The following is a 15,405-nucleotide window of genomic DNA, read 5'->3' on the forward strand; positions in this document are numbered from 1 at the left end:
GGAGTCTCAGGATTGATCATTGAGCGCATCAGACAACTTACCCAACCAAGTCTTGTCGAGCAAAAACACTGGGCATCACCCCACCCAGTTCTTAGGCCCCCCTTAACGGACTGCACCCTGCCCACCCAACACTTTCTTCCAACTAATGTACACAAGGTGGTGGTTCTGTTAGAGCCTGTCTCCTTGTTATCTGCCAGCAAGCTAGACTTTCCCTCCTCCAGGTCTTTCTTCAAGCGTATCCCCCCAAGTCAGAAATGCTCCCCTTTCTTCTATCTGCTGAACTCTTTTGGTCAGAACAGGCTAGGCATCCAAACAACACCCGTGCTTCAGAGAATTATTGCCCTGTGGGTTTGTGTGAGATTTTACTCCTTACAGCTTCTTGGGGATCTGGTTTACACTGCACCATGAGAACACGGCCTCTTCAGGCCTCATGGCAGGGGAACAGAAACTTGAGAATTACACGTGGGTTTGTCACCACCTCGGCTCATGAGTGCTCCTCGTCACTTGTCCTATTTTATTGGCTAAAACTAGTCAGCTGGCCTGTCTTAGCTACAAAGGGCTGGGAAACTTTGGGGGAGCAGAGGGATATTTGGTGAGCCTCATTCTTGAGGGCCAAATAGTCTTACCTTTGCCCTTTGCTCCCTCAACATCATTCTCCAATATTCATTTTTGATTGTTATGACTGGAAGTCTGTGGGATGCCAGCATCTAGCAGCTAGAGGGGTGCTGTTAAACATCATCTAATTTACAGTCCCCACAACATAGGACTGCTCAGCCCAAAATGTCAGTAGTCCACGATGCTGTGTTAGATGTGGATAGGTCTTACGTTAGCCCAGCTAGATTGCAGCTGCATGGCAAAATTGGGGAGCAGCCCCTTAGGTAGGTTCCGTGACACTAGAAGAAATGAAGTGCAGAAGTGACCAGGTTATAGGCTATGGAGAAAGCAGGGAACCTGAGCAATGTACACAATCTCCTCTCCAGCCTCTGAAATATAGATGACAGCAAATCCAGTTGGGGCTTCTCCGGAATATTCCTCAAGTCACACATGGCTGAGGGCCTTAGCTCTCTGGAAGGAGGTGGGGGGCCCCAGCAATATGTGTACACGCACCTCTTGCAGCCTGAACCTCACTGTTTCTTTGGCACTGCTTGCTCCTGGTATGGGAGTTGAACTGAGGTGAAGGTAACCCCAGTTAGCAGGTCTGAGTCGTCATTCCTGCTCGTCCTATCAAGCAGACTGGCTGCTGTGATCTGGCTGTGCCCAGCACTGGTCTGAAATGAGACAAATTCTAATTCCAACTCTCTCATTTTCTGCTGTGACTTTAGGCAAGGCATTTAACCTCACTGGATTTTTTTTAACTTATTTTTTAAATTGTATAATAGAACATATATACAAAACAAAGAAAGAAAAAAGAAATAGTTTTCAAAGCACTCTTCAAAAAGTAGTTACAGGACAGGTTACTCCCTTCCCCCTTCCCGGGCCGGCTGGGAGAACTGGAGAGGTGGTCCCCTGAAACCAAGGCGACTGGCGCCCACACCACGCGCAGCCCCCGGATCAACTGAGAGAATTGGATCGGAAACCCCCAGGCCGCGGAGAACGGTGACCCCGTGACTCCCGGGGAACGTGCACTCTCTCGGGCGGGCCGCTGCCGCTGGCGCCCTCCCGCCACGCTTGTTGCCCAGGGCCGACTAGGAAATTCGGACGGGCTCTTTCCCTGGCTGCGGCGACCAGCAACCCTCCCTGCGTTTGGACCGAGGGCCGGCTCAAGCCGCTTCGGCTAGCGAACCCCCAGGACGGCGAGAGTTTTCCAAAGTTTAAGGTCCCACAGCACCTTTTACTGGTGGGACCCGCAGACAAACGGGTGCCACGAGCGCCACCTACTGGGCAGGATAAGAAAAACAGAACCCAGAGATTTCACAGAAAAATATTACAACCTTGCTGGGTCCAACACCAAGAGAAATCTGAATAAATGCCCAGACGCCAGCAGCAGAAGATAACTGTCCACGCTCAAAAGATTGAGAATATGGCTCAGTCAAAGGAACAAACCAATAGCTCAAATGAGACACAAGAGCTGAGACAACTAATGCTGAATATACGAACAGAAATGGAAAACCTCTTCAAAAACGAAATCGATAAATTGAGGGAGGACATGAAGAAGACATGGGCTGAACATAAAGAAGAAATAGAAAAACTGAAAAAACAAATCGCAGAACTTATGGAAGTGAAGGATAAAGTAGCAAACATAGAAAAAATAATGGATAGCTACAATGATAGATTTAAAGAGACAGAAGATAGAATTAGTGATTTGGAGGATGGAACATCTGAATTCCAAAAAGAAACAGAAACTATAGGGAAAAGAATGGAAAAATTTGAACAGGGTATCAGGGAACTCAAGGACAATATGAACCGCACAAATATACGTGTTGTGGGTGTCCCAGAAGGAGAAGAGAAGGGAAAAGGAGGAGAAAAACTAATGGAAGAAATTATCACTGAAAATTTCCCAACTCTTATGAAAGACCTAAAATTACAGATCCAAGAAGTGCAGCGCACCCCAAAGAGATTAGACCCAAATAGGCGTTCTCCAAGACACTTACTAGTTAGAATGTCAGAGGTCAAAGAGAAAGAGAAGATCTTGAAAGCAGCAAGAGAAAAACAATCCATTACATACAAGGGAAACCCAATAAGACTTTGTGTAGATTTCTCAGCAGAAACCATGGAAGCTAGAAGACAGTGGGATGATATATTTAAAATACTAAAAGAGAAAAACTGCCAACCAAGACTCCTATATCCAGCAAAATTATCCTTCAAAAATGAGGGAGAAATTAAAACATTCTCAGACAAAAAGTCACTGAAAGAATTTGTGACCAAGAGACCAGCTCTGCAAGAAATACTAAAGGGAGCACTAGAGTCAGATACAAAAAGACAGAAGAGAGAGATATGGAAAAGAGTGTAGAAAGAAGGAAAATCAGATATGATATATATAATACAAAAGGCAAAATGTTAGAGGAAAATATTATCCAAACAGTAATAACACTAAATGTCAATGGACTGAATTCCCCAATCAAAAGACATAGATTGGCAGAATGGATTAAAAAACAGGATCCTTCTATATGCTGTCTACAGGAAACACATCTTAGACCCAAAGATAAACATAGGTTGAAAGTGAAAGGTTGGGAAAAGATATTTCATGCAAATAACAACCAGAAAAGAGCAGGAGTGGCTATACTAATATCCAACAAAATAGACTTCAAATGTAAAACAGTTAAAAGAGACAAAGAAGGACACTATATACTAATAAAAGGAACAATTAAACAAGAAGACATAACAATCATAAATATTTACGCACCGAATCAGAATGCCCCAAAATACGTGAGGAATATATTGCAAACACTGAAAAGGGAAATAGACTCATATACCATAATAGTTGGAGACTTCAACTCACCACTCACATCAAGGGACAGAACATCTAGACAGAGGATCAACAAAGAAATAGAGAATCTGAATATTACTATAAATGAACTAGACTTAATAGACATTTATAGGACATTACATCCCACAACAGCAGGATACACCTTTTTCTCAAGTGCTCATGGATCATTCTCAAAGATAGACCATATGCTGGGTCACAAAGCAAGTCTTAACAAATTTAAAAAGATTGAAATCTTACACAACACTTTCTCGGACCATAAAGGAATGATGTTGGAAATCAATAATAGGCAGAGTGCCAGAAAATTCACAAATACGTGGAGGCTCAACAACACACTCCTAAACAACGACTGGGTCAAAGAAGAAATTGCAAGAGAAATTAGCAAATACCTCGAGGCGAATGAAAATGAAAACACAACATATCAAAACTTATGGGACGCAGCAAAGGCAGTGCTAAGAGGGAAATTTATTGCTCTAAATGCCTATATCAGAAAAGAAGAAAAGGCAAAAATTCAGGAATTAACTATCCATTTGGAAGAACTGGAGAAAGAACAGCAAGCTAACCCCAAAGCAAGCAAAAGGAAAGAAATAACAAAGATTAGAGCACAAATAAATGAAATTGAAAACATGAAAACAATAGAGAAAATCAATAAGGCCAGAAGTTGGTTCTATGAGAAAATCAATAAGATTGATGGGCCCTTAGCAAGATTGACAAAAAGAAGAAGAGAGAGGATGCAAATAAATAAGATCAGAAATGGAAGAGGAGACATAACTACTGACCTCACAGAAATAAAGGAGGTAATAACAGGATACTATGAACAACTTTACGCTAATAAATACAACAATTTAGAGGAAATGGACGGGTTCCTGGAAAGACATGAACAACCAACTTTGACTCAAGAAGACATAGATGACCTCAACAAACCAATCACAAGTAAAGAAATTGAATTAGTCATTCAAAAGCTTCCTAAAAAGAAAAGTCCAGGACCAGATGGCTTCACATGTGAATTCTACCAAACGTTCCAGAAAGAATTAGTACCAATTCTCTTCAAACTCTTCAAAAAAATCGAAGTGGAGGGAAAACTACCTAATTCATTCTATGAAGCCAACATCACCCTCATACCAAAACCAGGCAAAGATATTACAAAAAAAGAAAACTACAGACCAATCTCTCTAATGAATACAGATGCAAAAATCCTCAATAAAATTCTAGCAAATCGTATCCAACAACACATTAAAAGAATTATACATCATGACCAAGTAGGATTCATCCCAGGTATGCAAGGATGGTTCAACATAAGAAAATCAATTAATGTAATACACCATATCAACAAATCAAAGCAGAAAAATCACATGATCATCTCAATTGATGCAGAGAAGGCATTCGACAAGATTCAACATCCTTTCCTGTTGAAAACACTTCAAAAGATAGGAATACAAGGGAACTTCCTTAAAATGATAGAGGGAATATATGAAAAACCCACAGCTAATATCATCCTCAATGGGGAAAAATTGAAAACTTTCCCCCTAAGATCAGGAACAAGACAAGGATGTCCACTATCACCACTATTATTCAACATTGTGTTGGAGGTTCTAGCCAGAGCAATTAGACAAGAAAAAGAAATACAAGGCATCAAAATTGGAAAGGAAGAAGTAAAACTATCACTGTTTGCAGACGATATGATACTATACGTCGAAAACCCGGAAAAATCCACAACAAAACTACTAGAGCTAATAAATGAGTACAGCAAAGTAGCAGGTTACAAGATCAACATTCAAAAATCTGTAGCATTTCTATACACTAGTAATGAACAAGCTGAGGGGGAAATCAAGAAACGAATCCCATTTACAATTGCAACTAAAAGAATAAAATACCTAGGAATAAATTTAACTAAAGAGACAAAAAACCTATATAAAGAAAACTACAAAAAACTGCTAAAAGAAATCACAGAAGACCTAAATAGATGGAAGGGCATACCGTGTTCATGGATTGGAAGACTAAATATAGTTAAGATGTCAATCCTACCTAAATTGATTTACAGATTCAATGCAATACCAATCAAAATCCCAACAACTTATTTTTCAGAAGTAGAAAAACCAATAAGCAAATTTATCTGGAAGGGTAGGGTGCCCCAAATTGCTAAAAACATCTTGAGGAAAAAAAACGAAGCTGGAGGTCTCGCGCTGCCTGACTTTAAGGCATATTATGAAGCCACAGTGGTCAAAACAGCATGGTATTGGCATAAAGATAGATATATCGACCAATGGAATCGAATAGAGTGCTCAGATATAGACCCTCTCATCTATGGACATTTGATCTTTGATAAGGCAGTCAAGCCAACTCACCTGGGACAGAGCAGTCTCTTCAATAAATGGTGCCTAGAGAACTGGATATCCATATGCAAAAGAATGAAAGAAGACCCATCTCTCACACCCTATACAAAAGTTAACTCAAAATGGATCAAAGATCTAAACATTAGGTCTAAGACCATAAAACAGTTAGAGGAAAATGTTGGGAGATATCTTATGGATCTTACAACTGGAGGCGGTTTTATGGACCTTAAACCTAAAGCAAGAGCACTGAAGAAGGAAATAAATAAATGGGAACTCCTCAAAATTAAACACTTTTGTGCATCAAAGAACTTCATCAAGAAAGTAGAAAGACAGCCTTCACAATGGGAGACAATATTTGGAAATGATATATCAGATAAAGGTCTAGTATCCAGAATTTATAAAGAGATTGTTCATCTCAACAACAAAAAGACAGCCAACCCAATTACAAAATGGGAAAAAGACTTGAACAGACACCTCTCAGAAGAGGAAATACGGATGGCCAAGAGGCACATGAAGAGATGCTCAATGTCCCTGGCCATTAGAGAAATGCAAATCAAAACCACAATGAGATATCATCTCACACCCACCAGAATGGCCATTATCAACAAAACAGAAAATGACAAGTGCTGGAGAGGATGCGGAGAAAGAGGCACACTTATCCACTGTTGGTGGGAATGTCAAAGGGTGCAACCACTGTGGAAGGCAGTTTGGCGGTTCCTCAAAAAGCTGAATATAGAATTGCCATACGACCCAGCAATACCATTGCTAGGTATCTACTCAAAGGACTTAAGGGCAAAGACACAAACGGACATTTGCACACCAATGTTTATAGCAGCGTTATTTACAATTGCAAAGAGATGGAAGCAGCCAAAATCTCCATCAACAGAAGAGTGGCTAAACAAACTGTGGTATATACATACGATGGAATATTATGCAGCTTTAAGACAAGATAAACTTATGAACCATGTAATAACATGGATGGACCTAGAGAATATTATGCTGAGTGAATCCAGCCAAAAACTAAAGGACAAATACTGTATGGTCCCACTGATGTGAACGGACATTCGAGAATAAACTTGAAATATGTCATTGGTAACAGAGTTCAGCAGGAGTTAGAAACAGGGTAAGACAATGGGTAATTGAAGCTGAAGGGATACAGACTGTGCAACAGGACTAGATACAAAAACTCAAAAATGGACAGCACAATAATACCTAATTGTAAAGTAATCATGTTAAAACACTGAATGAAGCTGCATCTGAGCTATAGGTTTTTGTTTTGATTTTACTATTATTACTTTTATTTTTTTCTCTATATTAACATTCTATATCTTTTTCGGTTATGTTGCTAGTTCTTCTAAACCAATGCAAATGTACTAAGAAATGATGATCATGCATCTATGTGATGATGTTAAGAATTAATGATTGCATGTGTAGAATGGTATGATCTCTAAATGTTGGGTTAATTTCTTTTTTTCCGTTAATTAAAAAAAAAAAAAAAAAAAAGAGAAGGGATAATTGGAGATGAAGGGATACAGACTGTACAACGGGACTGGATATAAAAACTCAGAAATGGACAGCACAATACTACCCAATTGTAATGCAATTATGTTAAAACACTGAATGAAGCTGCATGTGAGGTATAGGTTTTTTGTTTTTGTTTTTTTTTGTTTTTTTTTCTTTCTATTATTGTTTTAATTCTTATTCTGTTGTCTTTTTTTTTCTTTTTCTAAATTGATGCAAATGTACTAAGAAATGATGAATATGCAACTATGTGATGTTATTAAGAATTACTGATTGTACATGTAGATTGGAATGATTTCTAATTGTTTTGTTAATTCTTTTTTTAATTAATAAAAAAAAGAAAAAAAAAAGAATTAATGATTGCATGTGTAGAGTGGTATGATCTCTAAATGTTGGGTTAATTTCTTTTTTTCCGTTAATTAAAAGAAAAAAAAAAAAAAAGAGAAGGGATAATTGGAAAAAAAAAAAAAAAGTAGTTACAGGACAGATCCCAGAGTTTGTCATGGGCTACCATACCATTATCTCATATTTTTCCTTCTAGTTGCTCCAGAACATTGGAGGCTAGAAGAAATATATGTATCTTTTATCATCACTTTTTTTGTGTGTGTGAAAAATAACACATGTACGAAAAAGCAATAAATTTCAAAGCACAGCCTAGTAATTATTTGTAGAAAAGATTTCAGAGTTTGGCATGGGTTACAGTTCCACAATTTTAGGTTTATTATCTAGCTGCTTTAAGATACTGGAGACTAAAAGAAATATCAATGTAATGATTCAGTAATCATACTCGTTTCTTAAACCCTACCTTCTCTGCATAACTCCACCATCACCTTTGATCTTTCTCCCACTCTGTAGGACTATTTGGGCTATGTTCATTATAACTTTTTCATGTTGGAAACAGCTGTCAGTCATAAGGGGTAGGGAGAGGGAACTAGCTATGTTCTGGAGAGGCTCAGCCCTCTAGGTTTCAGGACTTACCTGGTCCAGGGACCCATCTGGAGGTTGTAGGTTTCTGGAAAATTACCCTAATGCATGGAACCTTTATAGAATCTTATATATTGCCCTAGATGTTCTTTAGGATTGGCTGGAATGGTTTTGTTTGTGGTTCGGTAAGTTACAATAGGTAGCAATGTCTAACTGAAGTTTGCGTTAGAGCAAACTCCTAAGTAGCCCCTTGACTCTATATGAACTCTCTCAACCACTGATACCTAATTTGTTACACTTCTTTTCTCACTTTTGGTCAGGATGGCATGTTGATCACATGGTGCCAGGTCCAGACTCATCCCTAGGACCTCAATTTCTGATATCTACACCTGTAACATATATTTTCTCCCTAAATAGATAAAATATCTTCTCCCTAAAGTTTGTAGGTGCTCAGGACCCATTTTCTGTTCCTTTTGGCTTTAAAGCAGCAATGGCTGTTCATGTGCCCTGTCTACTGGAACAGCCTGCTCACCTAGCTCTGAGGGAAGGTTATCACGAAATGCCCTAAAGTCAGAAATTAAGAGACTTGGTACAAATTCCGAGAAATGATGGCATGTAGCAATGAGGAACAGGCTATCTTAGAGAAGACCATTCCTTTATTCATTCATTCAACAAATCTTTACAATACTCCACTGGGTCCCAGGCACTGCTGTCAGTACTGGGCATATAGAATGAATGCATCAAAGGGATCCCTGTCCTCACCAAGCCTCCATATCTCCCACTTCACTTGGCACTGGGGCAAGGACCCCATGTGCTCAATAGTTCTCTCTCAATAATTCATGGCAGAACTGGAAGTTATATCTCTCTTCTCCAAGAAAGTTGCTAAAGGAGTGAGCCACCCTCTGTCTTTTCTCATGGCATAGGGGAGGCAGGAGGCTGGTGTGTGGGGGAAAGAAGGGGCACAGAGAGTGTACATCACCATGTGACAGAGCACTGTGCAACTATCCAGAGCTGACTGTGCTGCATCTGGTGAATGCATGTGCCCTGGGCCTGGTTCAAAGGGAACTAACAATGTCTGAGAATAAAAGCTACTTTTTTTCTTGTCCCTCAGACTGTGGCAGAAGATGGAGCTGGTTAAAAAATGGCTCTGCCTTAATAAATTTCATCCTGGTATGTGTGGTGATTTGGCCTTGGGTACATGTTAGGATTTGAAAGCCCAACTCTGGACTGCACAGCCTGGGTCTTGACCTTGTCAGTTCCCACCTCCAAAAATTCTTTTCAAATCTGTAAATCATAAAATTAGAGCTCAGGGTTTGTGCCCTGATTCTAGCCAAGCCCTGAGGCTCCATTACCCAAACTCCTCTAGGTCCTGCCCCCCTGCCCACCCCGGGCCCGGGGCAGTGGTGCTATTGTAGAGGAGCCAACCCCCGGTAGCTCACGGCCTTCGGAGTCCTGGGACTCACAGCCTGCCCCTACCTAAGCTGTGTCAGCAAGGCAGATCCAGACACACCTGGAGGACAGGTGGCAGTGAAACCTGGCATGTGGCAACAAAGGAGCTTTTTCAAATTATGTATCAAATATGTGCTAAGAAACCAAATAAATCAAGCCCCTGCCTTCATGGAGTTTTTATTCTAGGAGAAGGAGATAAAGAATAAATGAACTACCCAGTGATAAGTGCTATGGAAAAAATATACCATGAGGCACATTGGAGAGGGAGTGCTAGAGTTGCCATTTTATAAGTGGGGGTCAGGGAACTGGGAAGGGAACACCTGAGCAGAGATCTGAAGAAGTGGTAGGAGGAGACAGGCAAACACCCAGAGGGATAAAGCCAGACAGAGAGGGTGACAGAAGTGCCCTGAGATGGGAAGGTTCATGACATGTTGAAGAAGCTGCTAGAAGGCCAGTGAAGGAGACAGGATCTCCCACAGAAAGGTAAGGCAAATCTACAAAATCGCCCCCCAAATTTGCAAGTGGATAGCCTTCTTAAAGAATAATAACAGAGTCTGGCCTGAACATACAGGCAGTGGGGTGGGGATGAGGTTGAGGTCTTTCAAGGCTTCTAAGAAGTTCATTAGCAAGCAGTTCACTGCAGTCTAGCTATAAGGTGGAAGGAGAGTTTGAGGGAGAAGCAGGAGGGAGGCTTGGTAGGAAGTGGGTGCTGTAATAAGGTCTGAGCCAGAGCAACAGGGATAGAAAGCTGATGAATATGGAATCTATGAAGAGGACTGAATGGAGGGTTTGGTGCCTTGTGCATGCAGTGTAAGGGAAAGAACTGGGGGCAAGTTTCAGGACCCTAGCTGGAAAGGAATTTATGTTTTACAACACCTATTATGGCCCAAGCGCTGGTGCTGGACATTCTACACAGATACCTTATGTGATTATATTGCCAAGCCTATGAGGTGGGTAGAAATATTCCCTTTTTTTAAAAAGGAAGTAACTGAGCTTTGAGATGAAGGGACTTGCTCAGTGTGGCAACAGGCACCAGACTGGCAACCAGGGCCATCTGGCTCTAAATTCACGTAGTTCCCACCGTGCCCTGTCTTCGCTTTCCCCAACAGGAGTGTGCACTGCTCTTCTCCAGTTCAGAGTAGGTGCAATCCCACCCATCCTTTCGTTAATGGCTGCAGGTCAGAAAGCTAGAATTTTCCATCTGAGCCCACATTTCCTTCTACCCACAATCACTCCTTTTTGCTATTTCTGCCTCTGCCCCAAGGCCCTAGACACAGTATTACTGTGGAGTACAGCTCATTGCTTTAAGACCTACGAGTCAACATCTCTCAAAATTACCTCTTTTCCTCTGGGAGGACTGATACAGTCAGCTGCAATAACTCTGGATGCCTCAGGAGTCTGTTTGGGCAAAACTCACTGGATGGGTGAAGTGGAAATGGAGATGGAGCTCTGACCTCAGGCAGGCTAGAATCAAGCTGACTCCAGTGAGAGGCTGGTCTGTTTCCTTCAGGCTAAGAAAGAGAGCTCAGGAAGTTAGTCCAGGGATATTGTCTCCTGTTTGGATGAACAGATAGACCAGCCAGTTAGGGGCCTGCACCCTTGGCTCCCCTCGGGGTCTGCCTGTCCTCTAACTTCCTGCCTGGGCCCCTGGGCCTCTAGAGCATGGTATCGGTTGATCATATATTTTTCCAACAACATAACTAGAGCTGGGACTGGATTAAAATATTCCCTGCACCACCCCTTAACTAGACAAAATGAAGGTATTACATACCATTTGGCATTTCCTGTTACTAACTTGGAAAGTGGTATCAGAAGTCCATATATTCAGTTCTTAAGAGAGATGGAGGGGGATCTTTCAAAGTCAGTTGCCAGTTTCCTCTTCCCCATCCCCTGCCAACTGGGTGAACTCAGTGACCCCAGGCAGCTTTTGGCTAAGGAGAGCAAGGGGGCAGTCAGGAATCCTCACCTTCCCAGATGACTCAGAACCAGGAAGAGATGAAGGGGCATGTGAAGGCAAGAGCCAGGAGTACTGTTGTCTGGATGGAGGCTGAAAAGGTTCGTAATTTGGGGCTGGTGTACCCTAACGCGCCTTGCCTCCTTTCATTGCTCGACAAAGTCAATGAAGTTGAGCTTGAAGTAGAACACATATTTTGTGCTGCTGCTTGCTTTATAATTTGCAGCATAATAATGTGTATTACATTCAAACAGCATATGCGTTTTGTCCTAACCTTATCGATTTCATAATATAAATGGCAAACCCGTAAATTACTGGAGTTTATTGAATAGCTTTTCAGTATAGTTACCAAATTGCATTTGCCATCTCCTTCAGTCTTTTCACGTGGATATCTGAAACAATTATTTAAATGAGTGATAACTTATTATCATTTTACATCTGTGGAAAGGGGTAAAGATGAGCTTTGAGGGCTGAAATGGTGCAAAAGCCCCTGCACCCCCTGGAGTGTTTGTGGCACCGGCAGGGCCAGTGAGATGCTGAAGGGTGCCCTGGGGGACACCTAGGGACAGGCATGGCCAAGGCTGGGGTTTTGGTGAGTGGGAACTGCATTTTAGTTCCCGTTTTTTTTTTTTTTGCAGGATTCTGAGTCTGGGGAACTGGGAAGGGAAAGTATTTGACCATCTAATTGAACTTTTCTATTTCTAATCTCATGCTGCATTTGTGCAAATAGAGAAGCATGAGAAATGCAAATGGCAGCTGCTTCAACATAAAAGGCACTGGGCTCAAGGAAGATGTTTAGAGTCTGAAAGTTAAAATGGGGTTTCTTAAAAGACACGTTGCATTTTTCTCTCTAGGACTACAAAGAATGCTAGGAGTAGAGGCTGGATCCCAGACTCTAAGATAACTTCCATGTCTGGCACAGACCAAATGGCCTTTCTGATCAGAGGCAGTGTTTTTCCCTGGGGTCTTGAGCACTAAGCCCTGGGGTCGAGTCCTTGGCCAGGCTGATCTTCAGGCCAGGCAGATATCTGGGTAACCTTTTCCTTCAAAACATGACATAACTGTTTATTTGGGCATGAAGGGTATGGAAGGTGCTTGGTAGGAAACAAAGACAAGTCCTAATTCATATTTTTCCTCATCTTCCTCTGCCCCCTAAAATCACAGCGTGTTGAAGTATGGCCAATGACAGCATCACTGTTTTTAATCCCTCAAACCGAAATTCTTGAAAAATAATCCACACCGAGGAAGATCAGGTCTATTCCTAGTCCTGCCTTGCAGCACAGTAAGGTGGACAAACTTTTTCGAAAGCATTTGGAGAGGGATCCTAATCATGGGTTTGCCTTTGAGTAGGTGCTTTAATCTTTGAGTCTTAGTTTTCTCATTTCTAAAATAAGGATAACACTTTTCCATAGAATTTTAAATTTAACTTATGAATGTGTACAGTACTGGGTCCTCAAATGTAAGTGGTCTCCCTGCCAGCATTAGCTCTTCAACAGAGCAGCAGTTATAAACTGGGAGGAAACGCTTGAGGAAAACAGTCACCCAATTTCACCTTACCTCTTCCCAGAAATGGACACGGCTCTCTGGAGCCTGCAGAGCACCTTATTGCTCTGTCCAGATGGACACTACAAGTGCTTACTGGAAGGGACCAATGTTAGGGGTATGTTGGATGGGAGGAGAAGAGGTGCAGCCAGGTTGGCTGAGGCTCACCCTTAGGTATAACAGTAGAGCTTAGAAGGGAGTCAGCAATGGACAAATTAACTGTGAGATTCAGTAATGTTTACTTTATTTATAATCATTTTTTTGTTGTTGTTATTCCATTTTCTTCCCTATCATGATACACAGAAAAACCTTTAAACCAAGAAGGTCCTAACTCTGGGGGTAACAAAAAAATGGGTTCATAGCCAGGCCTGTGTGGACAGAGGAACTTAAACTGACCAGGGAGAAAGGGCACCATTGTCCCTTTGCAGTGCGATAAAAGCATGTTCCTACAGTTAAGATTTTGACCACATTTGTGGAAAGAGAAGGGCTTGCTAACGGCACAGCCACTAGGATATATAGACCTCCACTTGCAAAATCTCTTGATAGCCTTTCTCAACTGATGCCTGAAGGTATGAAACAAATGAACTTCTCTAAGTTACGTATCTTCCTTTGGAAAATTGAGAAAACTCATTCAAACCACTTGTACTCTGTGGTTTGGACAAGGAATCCCAGTTGAGAAAGGCTTAAGATAATGAAGATTTTTGAGTTCCACCTAACAAATGTTAAAGACCCCACATACACCACAGGGTTACTTAAATGACATTTGGTCTGTACATAGCTCTAAGAACCTAGTAGATGCTTATTAAAATTCTGTTGCTTCAACATAAGAGGAAAAATCTAAGACAAAAGGAACCTAGTTCCGGCAGCGCACTGATGACAATCGCCCCATGGACACACACTTACTTGGCCATGTGTTATTTTACACAGGGTGCGGATATGTTGGACACACGTGTGCACTACGTGGGTAGGTTTATCACCAAGTAACCATGGGTTTCTTATCAAGACTGTCTACTTTCCACTCTCAAATTCTCTCTTGCTCTCATTCTTCATTTCCACCTGTGGGAAGGGAGGGCAGAGTGAGTTTCTCATATAGCACTGTTCTGTTTGAATCTAATGAGAGCCAATATGATTCTTAGCATGTTTTTCAACGTGCAGTCAGGAAGAGCTCATGGTTTTTCATCCACGCTGGGCAAACAAGAATGCAGCCTGGAGGATGGAAAAGATCTGAGTCCTCCCCAAAGGTGTGCAGGGCAGGGAAGGTCTCCGACCCTTAAACTTCTGCTCTGTTGTATAATGCTGAGGACTTGATGTCCTTTAAAGGTTAAGATCCTGAAGTAGATCGCTATCGTTGAATATATCCAATTACACTGACTGACAGAATTCAAACTCTTCCACAGCATAACTGCGTAGAGCTCCCTCCAGAAGGAAAGCTCTAATGAGAACATTAAAAAGTATTTGTGGGCTCTGCAACACTGGCAGAATTCTTGCCTGCCATGCCGGAGACCTGGGTTTGATTCCCGGTACCTGCCCGTGCGAAAAAAAAAGAACAAAAAAAACAAAACTATTTCTATGAAAAAGATCAAGTCATTTAAATAGCAAGTGTCATCACTTACTTAACACTTATAAGGAATCAGTATGTTCAAAGGGTTTTGCTTGTTTCAACTCATTGAATCTTAATAACCCTAGGAGATAGGGGCAACGATTACCTCCCTTTAGTTGTCTTGTCAATTTGGTACATCTAGGAAGGGTGGAGCAAGGACTCAGACCAAGTGAGTCTGTACTCTTAATCAGGAGGCTGGTGACAGGACCTAGAGAGGAATAAATTTTTTTTAAAAGGTTACTTTAAAAATCTTAAAAAAAAAAAAAAAAATCCAACGTTAAGATTTTTAAATATTTCTTAAAAATCCTTATAAAAGTCTTTAAAAATACCAAGATGAAGACTGTTGACTCTTAAGACAGCATCCAAGGCTGAGGTATGAATGCTAAAAAATAAGGTTTTTAACAAATGAGAGCCCCAACTATGTGTGTCTGATATATATATTTAATTCACCATTGCTTTTTTATACATCTTTCCCTTTTCCAAACATCATTTAACCCTTTAGGCAGGGGTATCAAGTTGGAAGAAACCAAGTACTAGTTCTATCAGGGGAGCCTCTGGCCATTCAATGCTTATTTTGGTTATGCTGAGCTCTCTGCCAACTACTGCTTAGCATCAACAGTCAAACCTGCTGACAAAAATAAATTGTCTAAATTCACAA

The 15,405-nt window shown here is 41.2% G+C and overlaps 1 protein-coding gene across 2 annotated transcripts in view; it reads right to left on the bottom strand.

The window, feature by feature from the left end:
• Positions 1–9,673: 9,673 nt before the first annotated feature.
• Positions 9,674–15,405, bottom strand: part of ZC3H12C (zinc finger CCCH-type containing 12C) — a 77,915-nt gene continuing 72,183 nt past the window's right edge. The window contains exons 7-10 of one of the 2 annotated variants that reach the window (XR_013156580.1): positions 14,854–14,955; positions 14,051–14,203; positions 11,447–11,582; positions 9,674–11,162 (exon numbers count right to left, since the gene is read on the bottom strand). Coding sequence is in view for 1 of the 2 variants with exons in the window: in XM_077113036.1 (XP_076969151.1) it covers positions 14,931–14,955 (25 nt within the window). In the remaining variant the exon portion in view is untranslated. Of the gene's footprint in view, positions 11,163–11,446; positions 11,583–14,050; positions 14,204–14,816; positions 14,956–15,405 lie in introns of those variants that run through there. The other variant, XM_077113036.1, reaches the window with a different exon arrangement.

The sequence above is a fragment of the Tamandua tetradactyla genome, chromosome 8 (genome assembly GCF_023851605.1).
Source record: "Tamandua tetradactyla isolate mTamTet1 chromosome 8, mTamTet1.pri, whole genome shotgun sequence".
Classification (NCBI taxonomy): Eukaryota; Metazoa; Chordata; class Mammalia; order Pilosa; family Myrmecophagidae; genus Tamandua; species Tamandua tetradactyla.